At 36.7% G+C, this 13,131-nt stretch overlaps 1 protein-coding gene across 1 annotated transcript; it reads left to right on the forward strand.

Annotated features, from left to right (window-relative positions):
• The first annotated feature begins 8,812 nt into the window (after nucleotides 1–8,812).
• On the forward strand, nucleotides 8,813–10,351 carry LOC113360649 (meiosis-specific protein ASY1-like). Its single transcript, XM_026604135.1, has 6 exons — nucleotides 8,813–8,884; nucleotides 9,036–9,186; nucleotides 9,302–9,378; nucleotides 9,468–9,629; nucleotides 9,743–9,879; nucleotides 10,270–10,351. Exons 1-6 carry the CDS (start codon nucleotides 8,813–8,815, stop codon nucleotides 10,349–10,351), a joined length of 681 nt encoding a protein of 226 aa, XP_026459920.1.
• The last annotated feature ends 2,780 nt before the right edge of the window (nucleotides 10,352–13,131 follow it).

Here is a 13,131-nt window from a genome sequence, read left to right on the forward strand (position 1 = left end):
TCATTGATTAGTTGGAGTTGGATTTTACTTTGTGTACTCTTAGAGTAGCTTTGAATTCCGGATGGAGATTGATAAATGAAGTTTGTACTCATACATGAATGGATTGTGTTGTGCAGTTTCATTTAGCTATTCGAAGTCTGACAGTGAAGAGGTGATGATGAACATAAGTCGTACTGGAAACAAGAAACAAGGAGCAACATTCAAGTCTAATGGTAATACAGATATTACACCAAACCAAATGAGGTATAATAGCAAGCATTTGAGGTTGTTAGATTTTGGTTTTGTTTTTTGCTCAGGTTTGAAATCCAGTGGGTTAGTTTGATGACTACCTGACTGTGTTTAAACACTTATACTTGGTTTTGGCAGGAGTTCTGCTTGTAAAATGGTCCGAACTCTGGTTCAATTGATGCGAACACTGGACCGTATGCCAGAAGAGGTACAAAAATTCATTAAGATCTTCATATGGAAGTTTTATTAGGTGATCAAATAATTTGCATGTCTATAAGTTCATTTTTTCTCATGTGTTTCAGCGTACAATCTTGATGAAGCTTCTTTATTATGAGGATGTCACTGTGAGTTTCTTTTGCCTTGTTTACACCTGCTATTGATTCTTTTTGTTTGTCTTTTACCTGGTTTTGTCTCAATATTTATAGTCTATATCTGCACCATTGTAGCACCCTATCAGTGATCAGTGTCCAACTGAAGTAAAATTACACAATTTATCGCCTGATATATGTTGGGTGCAATAATCAAAAACAAGGAAAACTCAAATAAGCAAAACTTATTGATACTTAGCTCCTTTATAATGGAAGTGATCGATTTGATGAAACGAACGAGCTCCCCATATCTCCGCAACAGCAACAAGGCAAAACTTTGGAAAAACAGAATTGAGTCACGTGTTCAACACGTTGCCCTTAAGACATTAGCGCCCGGCTTCACTCAAGAGTGATGCTATATCCCTCACAGGACGGATATCTCCAGGATAAAACACCCTACTACACCTACTACTAGCATATGTAGTAGATGCTCAACTAGAGCTTGACAACTCCGGAAAAACCATAAAGGAAAATCTCGAACACTTGAGAAAACAATATAAAATGTTTTTTTCCCTTAGAGGCCCCTCTAAATATAGAGCAATCCTTTTCCCATAGATTTTACAAAATTAGTGAATTTGTTTATATAATTGACAAATACAACTTAAGAAGAAAAACTCCCCGATGTGGGACTAAAAGGTTTGTATAGTTTCTTAAAACTACTAAAAATTGGAAACTCCACAATGTGGGACTAATAAGTTTCATTCACAAAAGAAAACAATAAATTATATTTTTTATTAAAACTTTTAAAAAGTTATTTTTTATTAATCGTTTTCCAACAATCCCCCACATGAATGAAAACTCAATAAAACATGAAAACACAGATAGATCTTTGTAAATCAACATCCCAATCTCACGATCCAAACAGACTGATCGTGCAAGTGTTGAAATCATACTAGTGATTTTTACGTCCTCTCCCTCACACAAAAGTGTGTTGACCCCAGGATCATACTATGGGTTGCACAAATCATAATAGTATTGAGAGTTTTCATCTTTAGTTCTCACATGGTGAGACTATAGGTATCTTTCACCAAAGTGAATGAACTAGTGAACCCTTAGTGACCTTTAGGTCCTTAGTTCCAGTAATACCAAAACCATCAAAACGAAAATCACATAAAAGCGCAGGAAATACCATTTTAGGCAGAGGTGTCCATGAGGTCTTGAACCTTTGCTTAGTGAGATATTACCGGAATTACTTGCTAGAGACAGTGAACTATGTCTTGAACTGCTAGCATTTGATGTAATTCGCGATAACAACCACGGGTGATATCTCCAAGGTTGCTGCCAAGCTCGTGTCGTTTTGTCCAATTTGGCCCTGGACATATCTTGTTTCTCAGAATGCTCTAGAGAATCAAAGCTCATATTCTCATAGGAAGCGTCCCACTTCCTCATTCAGATAGGTGAGTTTCCATAAAGAGTGTTACTGCTACACCCCACTTCAATCTTAAATTGAAACTATAGAACTCATTAAGACTTCTTAAAAGTCATCCTTCACATGCAGTCACACTATCACGTCTACACCATAGTGAAGGGACAGAGAATAAAATTCTCTGATCATGTTTACCTTTACCCACCACAAATTAGTTGTCTCATTCGAAACCTTGATCTTTGGATCTCCTGTCAGCATGGTTGAGTATCCTTCATGGCAAGTTTAATTTATGAGCTTAATCCCCTTCCCCTCGATGCCTTTCTAACTATCTCTTGGGATAAACCTTTCGTCAAATGTTGCGCGATATTCTCCTTGGACTTTATCCAATCAGTGGAAATAACGCCGACTGAGATTAGTTATTTTCAGCTTTAGCTATTATAACTTGGCTAACACAATGTATAGATATAGATGGCACAGGCCTATGCCAGAGAGGAATGTCTTCTAAAAAGCATCTTAGGCACTCGTCCCCCTCTCGTGTTTTATCTAACTTAATACTCTCAGATTCCATAATGAATTGAGCAATATATGTTTGTTTGTAGATCTTCCAAAAACAAACCCTCATGCTAGAGTGAAACATATCCACTCGTAGACTTAGACTCCTCTGAGTCAACTATCCAGTTTACAACACAAAGTCCCTCAAGGACAGCAAGATACCTTTCATAAATCAAATAAAAGGTAATAGAGTATTTTAGGTACCATAATACTCTACTCAGTGCATCTGAATGCTATTGCTCTGGACTATAATTATATCTACTTAACTTACTCACAATATAGGCAATGTATGGACTCTTACAGTTCATTAAATTCATCAGACATCCTGTAACTCTTGAGTATTCAAGTTAAGATACTCCATTAACCTTTTTTTCTTGAGTCTACAAGAATAATCGTACGGAGTACAAGCAGGCTTACAATCACACTGATTGTATCTCTTAAGCACAAATTCAACATAATGAGAATGACTAAGACTACATATGTTAGATTATTTTCTAATCCTCATCCCTAAGATTACATCAACATGGCCTAAGTCTTTCAAGTCAACGTTCTCATTCAACGCATGTTTTTAGTGGAATTAATCACATCTATGTTTGTATCAAGTATAAGCATATCATCAACATACAAGCATACGATCACACAGGCATCCTTAACAAGTTACTTGTAAATATACTTATCAGAATCATTAACTTAAATCCACTACACATTATCACATGATCAAATTTTCCATGTCACTGTTTACGTGCTCATTTTATAAACCATACAAATTTTTTTCAACTTACAAACTTTGTCATCATAACCTTTCACTACAAAGTCCTCAGATTGGTCTATGTAAATTTCTTTATCTAATTCACAATTTTAGAAAAGATGTCTTAACATCTATCTGATGTATCTCTAATTTTTTTATGACAACAATAACAATTAGCATCTCAACAGAAGTAAATCTCGTCACATGTGAATAAGAATCAAGGAAATATACACCGTATTTTAGTTTATAGCCTTTAGCTACCAACTTAGCCTAATTTTTTCCACAGTTCCATATACCTAATGTTTCCTCTTAAAGACTCATTTACATCTCATGGTCTTACTCTCTGTAGGTAAACTACAAACCTCCCAAGTCAGGTTCCGACGGACTGAGTCCATTTCACTAAATGAAGCTTCTAACCAGAACGAGGTTTCAGTAGATATCAAGGCTTCTTTACAAGTCCAGGGCTTAGACTAAGCTAGGAATGTTATGAAGTCGGCTTCATAAGAAGTCTCAAGTCTAATTGTTTTACTTCTCTTAGGCTCAACCTTAACTTCATCTTCCTTCAAGATAAGTTCTGACTATTTGAAAATAAATCTAAGGGATAAACAACACATCTCTAATGAGGTACATGTTTAAGAATAAACATGTTCAAAGAACTCAGCATCCCTAGATTATGTAATAGTATTCACAACAAAGTCAGAAAAATCACATCAAAGTATGAAAAATCAGAATACACAACCAAAAATCTATTTGTAGAAGTATACTCAGCATACCCTATATGAAGACACAATCAACATTTTTGGTTTCTATCTAGTTCTTTTAGGAAGAGGAATGACAATCTTAGTCAAACACCCCCACACTTTGACGCATTCATAAGAAGGTCATCTACCTTTCCATAAATCATATGGAGTTTCATCTGATCCTTAAGGGTACTATATTCAGAATATACTAGTTAAGAGGACTGCCTCCTTCCACAAGGCCGCAGGTAATCCTGAACTAATCAACATGGAAATTATCATCTTCTTAAGGATACAGTTGTTATGTTCAAGGCTTCTAATTGGTTTTGAACTTCAAGTTTATACATCTTAAGGCTTCTAAGGCATCATCCTTATCCCTAAGATATTATACAAGATAATACCTCGTACAATCACCCATGAAAGTTATAAACCATCTTTTACCATAGTGGTTTTGGGTTGAACTCATGTCAACTAGGCCTAACAGAATTAATTCTAAGGGCTTAGAATTACTCTGAACATTTGTGCTAAAAGATTTTATAGCATATTCATTTCACTTTTGTGTTCAAGATCCAAACTAAATTTGGGTACGTAGCCTATGCTAGGAAGTTTATGCATTGACTTAAATTTTACGGTTCCAAGTCTACCATGCAAAACATTCAAAGACACACAAAAGAAATCATAAGAATCAACTATGTTCACTTCATCAGATTTTCCTTTAAACTTATATAGACCCTATATAACTGTTGCCTAAAATATTAATGCCCTTAGTTATAACAAGTTTTCCACATTTAATTAATATCTTCAATCTTTTACCATCTTCAATAGAACAAGATACAAGATTCTTTCATATGCTCGGAACATGAAAACTTCATTTAGTGTGAGAATATTACAGATATGAGCTTATGCTCGACCTTTCCCTTTTATGCAACCTCTGTCGCAGATGAGTTACTCATATAGAGTTTCTCGACATCTATTATCCTCTGATAAGAGGTGAATAGGTCTCTGTTTCAACAAACATACTTAGTGGCTCCAGAGTCCACCCACCAGTCTCTCATATTGGTTATTAAAATAACTTCCGACATCATGTCAATGAACTCGTTCTAATTTGTTTCAACTAAATTAGCATTAACTTTCTACTTATTGAGGTTTTATGTTGTCTACACTTTACTGCCGTATCGTCAGGAATTTTACAAACATAACAATCACCCTTAATTAAAATAATGCCGGATTCAGTTTTACGAAACATACCTTTCTTATGAAGACTAGGATTAGAGTTGTGTTTGATGTTCTCTTCTTTTTCATATTTGGAAGACTTGTGTTCATCCACATGCGCCTGGTAGCCATGTTCCTTTTCAATTTCATGTCACAAACTTCGTTTATACTCTGACCACGGACACGGTAATTTCCCAATCACCTAATACACCACATCTCACAAACCTTAGTTCAGATAAAATATGAGTTTTGAAGATAATATCTATATTTATAAACTTCGTTTGAACCACCATATCAAAAAACTCATGGTTACCCCATAAAAACTACTTTAGTTAACAACAAAATTCTGCCCGTCAGAATTTTTCAGGAACGTTTCTCTGTTTTGTAAAATATCAAAAAAATACTTTTACAACTCCAAAAATTCTGAAATTTGACGTGGATAACTATCAGGATGTATACTACGTTGTGTAAAAAGGGTTCATAGAAATTCCTTCTAGGTTAAGAGATAAACACGAAACTCTACGGCTGACCAAAAATTCGTTTTTGTTTTTCACTCCACAATTAACATCCATGATTCACAAACCAACCAACCATTTTTGATTATTACAAATTATAATGTCTTAGGATTGTTGGGTGCAATAATCAAAAACAAGGAAAAATCAAATAAGGAAAAGTTATTGATACTTAGCTCCTTTATAATGGAAGTGATCGATTTGATGAAACGAACGAGCTCCCCATATCTCCGCAACAACAACAAGGAAAAACTTTGGAAAAACAGAGTGAGTCACGTGTTCAACATGTTTCCCTTAAGATATTAGCGCCCGGATACACTCAAGAGTGATGCTATAGCCCTCATAGGACGGATATCTCCAGGATAAAACACCCTACTACACTTACTACAAGCATATGTAGTAGATGCTCAACTTGAGCTTGACAACTCCAAAAAAACCATAAAGGCAAATCTCGAACACTTGAGAAAACAATATAAAATGTTTTTTCCCTTAGAGGCCCCTCTAAATATAGAGCAACCCTTTTCCCATAGATTTTACAAAAGTAGTGAATTTGTTTATACAATTGACAAATACAACTTAAGAAGAAAAACTCCCCGAAGTGGGACTAAAAGGTTTGTATAGTTTCTTAAAACTACTAAAAATTGGAAACTCCAAAATGTGGGACTAATAAGTTTCATTCACAAAACAAAACAATAAATTATAATTTTTATTAAAACTTTTAAAAAAAATTATTTTTTATTAATCGTTTTCCAACAATCCCCCACATGAATGAAAACTCAATAAAACATGAAAACACAGATAGATCTTTGTAAATCAACATCCCAATCTCACGATCCAAACAGACTGATCGTGAAAGTGTTGAAATCATACTAGTCATTTCTACGTCCTCTCCCTCACACAAAAGTGTGTTGACCCCAGGATCATACTATGGGTTGCACAAATCATAATAGTATTGAGAGCTTTCATCTTTAGTTCTCACATGGTGAGACTACAGGTATCTTTTACCAAAGTTAAAAAGAATGAACTAGTGAACCCTTAGTGACTTTTAGGTCATAAGTTCCAGTAATACAAAAACCATCAAAACGAAAATCACATAAAAAGCGTAGGAAATACCATTTTAGGCAGAGGTGTCCATGAGGTCTTGAACCTTTGCTTAGTGAGATATTACCGGAATTACTTGCTAGAGACAGTGAACTATGTCTTGAACTGCTAGCATTTGATATAATTCGCGATAACAACCACGGGTGATATCTCCAAGGTTTCTGCCAAGCTCGTGCCGTCTTGTCCAATTTGGCCCTGGACATATCCTTTTTCTCAGAATGCTCTAGAGAATCAAAGCTCATATTCTCATAGGAAGCGGCTCACTTCCTCATTCAGATAGGTGAGTTTCCATAAAGAGTGTTACTGCTACACCCCACTTCAATCTTAAATTGAAACTATAGAACTCATTAAGACTTCTTAAAAGTCATCCTTCACATGCAGTCGCACTATCACGTCTACACCATAGGGAAGGGACAGAGAATAAAATTCTCTGATAATGTTTACCTTTACCCACCACAAATTAGTTGTCTCATTCGAAACCTTGATCTTGGGATCTCCTGTCAGCATGGTTGAGTATCCTTCATGGCAAGTTTAATTTATGAGCTTAAGCCCCTTCCCTTCGATGCATTTTTAACTATCTCTTGGGATAAACCTTTCGTCAAAGGTTGCGCGATATTCTCCTTGGACTTTATCCAATCAGTGGAAATAACGCCGATTGAGATTAGTTATTTTCAGCTTTAGCTATTATAACTTGGCGAACACAATGTATAGATATAGCTGGCACAGGCCTATGCCAGAGAGGAATGTCTTCTAAAAAGCATCTTAGGCACTCGTCCCCCTCTCGTACTTTATCTAACTTAATACTCTCAGAATCCATAATGAATTGAGCAATATATGTTTGCTTTTAAATCTTCCAAAAACAAACCCTCATGCTAGAGTGAAACATATCCACTCGTAGACTTAGACTCCTCTGAGTCAACTATCCAGTTTACATCACAAAGTCCCTCAAGGACAGCAAAATACCTTTCAACACTTGCACGATCCTTCAGATTCTGACAGCGAGGTACACTTATAGCGTAACTTATTTGTCATGTTACAGCCTCCAGTTTCATTCAAATTGTTGAGAAACATGGTTGAAGCTTGAGGATAGAATTTGAAAAACTCTGAAATATTTTGTCAGATGAGCCATTCAGCAAATGATGAAGACCGGTACATTGTAGCTCCTGTAGGTAATTATCTCCCATTTCAGCCTTATCCTCATCCCTGTTCTCTTCAATTTCATTTTCGCCACTTTAAAACCTAATACTTGTGATGACAGATAAAGCCCGATCAGGTGAAAATAATGGCATGGAGGATCATGAAGGTAGGTTAGATGTTTTGAATGACTAACAACGAAGGACTAATATAGTTATAGTGGCTCAACTTTAGTCAAAATTTATCTTGACTTGATGGTTTAAATATATTATAGATGATACACAGGATGCATAAGAGGACGAGCATCAGTTAACACGTGTAAGGGACTGGATTAGCTCTCGCCACATTGACAATGTTGAACTGACTGATGTTCTGTCTAGCTTCCAGGACATATCAGTGGTAAGTAGTAGAATCAACTCATCTAAGTGCACTATGTGGTCGCTAAGTTAGAAAATGTTAATTCTCTGTCTGATTCTCCAGTAAATTAGTGTAAAGGACTGACTAATTTAAGGGTTTCAACTTGTTCTCATTTTGCAGGCTCTGCCTGAAGGTGAGCAAAGAACTTGAATCCGTATGTACAGTTGACGCATTGGCAGAAAGCAGTTTTCTTTCAATTTCAGAACATTAATTATTTTTATTTCCCCAGAAATCATGGATAAACTTGTAAACCAAAACATACTGTCAAGAACAGGATAGGATTCTCACTCAATCAGCAAGCTGAAGGTTAATTCTCTTTCAGTTCATATTTGCCTCCAATATCTAATCGTCATGGTCATCATCATTGTCTAAAGCTTATGTGATCACTAACCAAGCTACCTTAGAAACCCAATCAGGAAATTGTCGTGAAGGAAGAGATGGATGTACAAGTAAACCAAGTTGATGAGAAAGTTCATCCAGGGAAAGATGATGACTACTTGTACTTGAAGGTGAGTTGGCTTTCTGTGTAAATCAAATGTCCCTTTTTATAGCAACATAAAAGTTTTTCTATCAAGTTAGACAAGGCATAGTTTAATACCCAAGCCTTCCCCCTTAATCCTTCTACTGTGATGTCTAATCTTATTGTGTTTAAAATTCTAGGTTCTGTATCATGTCCTTCCACTGGATTATGTTACAATATCTAAACTTCAAAGTAAGCTGGAAGGAGAGGAAAATCAGGAAACTGTGCGTAAACTGCTTGATAAGATGGCTTGTGATGGATATGTGGAAGCCAAGAGCAAACCAAGATTAGGTAACATAATCACTTCTTGAACCAGGATTACTCAGTTTTCTCAATGCATGTAACTGTAAAGTTAAGTACTGAGAATGCAAGTTTCACTATGATAATTGTATGTATTTTCCCCCAGGTAAACGTGTCATTCGATCTGAATTGACTGACAAGAAGCTACTTGAGGTCGAGAATGTTTTGGAGATCAAGTTATCGGTAATAATAAGTCATATTACGATTTTTCTTTGTTCTTGATTCTTTTCTTGAATTAGACATTTCATAATGTATTTTCTTGAATCAAACAGGCAATGGAGATAAGTGAACCTCAAAACATATCAACCTGCGATGGTCTCCACTCTGTTGGTTCTGATCTTACTAGAACTCGAGAAAGATCAGTTGATGCTCAGCAGAATGGATCGACTAGAATTCAGGAGCAACTTGGAAACAACACACCCATTCGCAGAAATGAGGTTTAACACCTTCTCTGCCTGTTTCCTGTTATTGCTTATATATTATAGCTCTTCTAGTAAAAACACCTTTCTAACTCTATGTGTCCTATGTTTTTATATGCAGCCTGCAGCGTCAAGAGAGAGTGGTATACCAGGGAGCGATAAGCGAAATGGTGTGGATGGGAGAGGATTCAGTCACTGTCGTGAGGGTGATAATACCTTTTGTAGTCGTCCCAGTCAGGAAAAGCGCTCCAGGAAAACTAGCATGGTATATGTTTTATCCTAACCTACTAACAAAAATCCTCATTGTTTAGCATATTACTTTCCAACTTGAATTTCCCTGGCTTTAACTTCTAAGGTCTTTACTAGGTGAAAGAGCCCATTCATCAAAACCTGAAGCGCCAGAAATCTCAAGGTGGTGGCGCGTTGGAGTAATAGATTATTGAAATCAAAAAGAGGAACAGCGCATAAAATTCTGGTGAATAAAAATGACCTGATAACTAAGTTGTATATCTGCTTATTAGACGATTTATATAGAATTCTAAATCATGGGTATAATTATTACTTCTTACATTTTCAGAACCTTTGTTGTTAATGTAATACATACATTACATATCTCTATCTAATTGCCTGTTTAAGTAAATGAAATGTTTGGCAGCTTAGTAAGTGAAGATGTGAATCTGTTTGAAACCCCAGTGTTGGTTTCAGCTAGCACCCATTTGCAGCTGAACTTGTTATAGCTGTCTAGAAACGTAGCATTCAGTTTGTAGCTGAATGATATAAACAAAGCTTGGATGAAAGCGTTGTCTAAGTCAGAAGTTCTGAATTTGATGTCATACTTTTCAGATATCTTTATTTCTCTGTGCTCTTTAGCAGTTGTTGTCTGTAAAACTGGCAAATAAAATTGCTGGGTTGGTGTACCTGTTGGCCTTCAGGCTTCAGGGATCTAGTTCTTATGGGTTCCCTACTGCCTGTATACCATTGTCTTTTATCAACTAGGAAAGTCTTCAAAATTTGGAAATGACCTCGATAAAAATATTGCCACCCGTATTTGACCGTGATAAAGGATGAAACTAACTCATAGCTCAAAAGTCTCCATCTCGTTGCCTTTATAAATGTAAATGCATAAGCAGCTTACAGAAATTCATATCAGTGCTAAAATAACAAGGGGAAAAGAACTGAAAACTGATAGGGGGTTATTGTTGCTGTTTGAAGGATTTGGGTACAAATCTTTAGAAACATTATCATCAGTAACACTGCTGACCCCAAAATTCAGAACTACAATGTTATCAATAGCATCATCTTCATTACTCTCCACCATCATTTTTAGAATCGACATTTGTTTGTTGAGATCCATCAAAACTTTTCTCACTTGGCATATCATTTTTAAAATACAAATCGTCGCTCATGTTATTGTTGAAGTCTTCAAAGCAGTCGGAATGGAAAAGTGTAGAAAATAGATTCTCTTCATATGGGTCTGACTGCCGCTCGACTGAAATATCACTTGAGTTTGCTGGTTCAACAACATCAGCAACCAGCTCACTGTCCTTGTTACTTGAAACCACTGCACTTTCTCCATGGATGTCACTAGCCTCATCTGTTCGTGGAGGTACATTCCCGTTGTTGGGGTCCAAGAATTCACCAAATCGATCCATGTCATAGGGGGAATATGGAGGGGAATCTGATATCTGGCCAGAGTTTTCTTCATTTTGGACCGATATATTACTCAAATTCGGTACTGCAACATCATCACTAACGCTCTCTTCGTTTCTTGAGGCAGCTCCATTTTCATCTTCCGTTGCACGTATGCCATCCGTTGGCTCCTGTTGATTTCTGCCTGTAGGTGTGAATAATCCACAGATCCAGGTGGAGCAATCTTGGGAAACGTTGCATCAATAGCAGGTGAAGTATAAAGCACCGAATCATTCTATCCAAGCTCGGCGGAAGAAAAGAGACATCAAAGGAACCCGTGAAGCCAATACGTGTATAGGTAAAAATCGTAAGTGATGGAAGAGACGCATGTCAGGTACCAGAGTAATAAATGCTCTTACAAGGAAGTTGAGAGGATAAGATGAACCTGGTCAAAGTTGGACTCGGGGCTAATAATATCGGGCTAGGATGGAGGGCCATATCGATCACATTTAGCTAAGACAACCCATATCGGGTGGAAGAACATCGGGAGACAACATCACTAAAGCTCGGCTCAACATCTCGGAGAGGAATATCGCTCATCACCCGAGATGAACATCAAGGAAGATATACCAAGACTCACACTGTAACTTGGATGTATCATCATGTGTAACTATAAATAGAGAGCTCTATTAAGGGTTCAAGGGCAAGCAATCCAGTGAGAAAGGAGAGAAAACTAAGAGTATTGTGGTGAGAATAGAGAGTTTACTAGTGAAATACACCCCTTGTAACCTTGATTCAACCAATAAGATCATCCTTTTACCCCCGTGGACGTAGTTAATCATACCGAACCACGTGTATCTTGTGTTCTTGAGCATCTCTTGTTTGTTGACTTCAATGTGTGTGCGTTTACGATTATTTGGATGTAAAAGTAGGATTTTCCACATCTACATTCTGGCGCCGACTAAGGGGACCGTGTAACATCTATAGATACCTTGCATAAAACTATTAAAGAGATATTCCAAAGCTCCTAAATCATCTCATGATGTTAGTCGATGCTAAGTGAAAGACTCTCGTGGTTACGCATATGAGTTGGTAGATGAATCCTTAGAAAGAAACCTTTGTCTTAAACTCAAGTTTTTAACAACTATTTTGCTGAACTCATCGAGTTTGAATCTCTGTTGAGTCAGGCAGTTTTGGTAACAGCTCGACTGGAATCGAGTCTTTGTCTTCTCGTTTCGTTTCTTTTAAAAATCTCTTTATCTTGCGTTTAAAATCGAGTGTTTACCCCTTCTATTAGTCGGAAAAACTAGCGATTCATTGTTTTTTCTTTCGAGAAACGTATTCTTTACATCGAACTCTTTGAAATAATTATAATCAAAATCCCGAACTTGAGCTATAGTTGATTGTATTAATGTTTCCTTGTATGGCTGAGACGAGCTGTTAGAAAGATTCAAAAGCTCCCAAAACATCATCTTTGATGTTGGTAGTAGCTAAAGTGAAGCTTCATCTCGTAGGTCATCTCCTGTCGTATGGTAGTCAAACACAACGGTAGCAGCGGTAAGACCGACTCAAAATCATTGAGTAAGGGTTACCAAAACCACGGATAGAAAGGGTATGATGAGCACTTCGGTGAAGATCTCATCCTAGTCTTGTAATAAGAGCCGCATAGTACAGTTAGAAAGACGAAAGAATCCCACGGAAAAGCTATCCTTGCGGAGTTATGAAGAAAGAACCGAGAAACCCTGTTCTGGAAACCTGTGTAGATGGAATACAGGCAAAACGATTGACGGAAGTCACCACTACAAACCTTTGCCAATAAAGAAACTCTCCGATCAGATGTACGAACGGTTGATGATTTTTGGTACAAGGAATAATAAAACAAATAATG

The sequence above is a fragment of the Papaver somniferum genome, chromosome 3, assembly GCF_003573695.1.
Source record: "Papaver somniferum cultivar HN1 chromosome 3, ASM357369v1, whole genome shotgun sequence".
Lineage (NCBI taxonomy): Eukaryota > Viridiplantae > Streptophyta > Magnoliopsida > Ranunculales > Papaveraceae > Papaver > Papaver somniferum.

Excerpts from the sequence above, each read along its gene's own strand:
- LOC113360649 (XM_026604135.1), top strand. The coding sequence starts at position 8,813 with ATGGATGTACAAGTAAACCAAGTTGATGAGAAAGTTCATCCAGGGAAA. Across the intron at positions 8,885-9,035 it reads ATGACTACTTGTACTTGAAG|GTTCTGTATCATGTCCTTCC; the intron begins GTGAGTTGGCTT and ends TTAAAATTCTAG. Across the intron at positions 9,630-9,742 it reads ACACACCCATTCGCAGAAAT|CGTCAAGAGAGAGTGGTATA; the intron begins GAGGTTTAACAC and ends TGCAGCCTGCAG.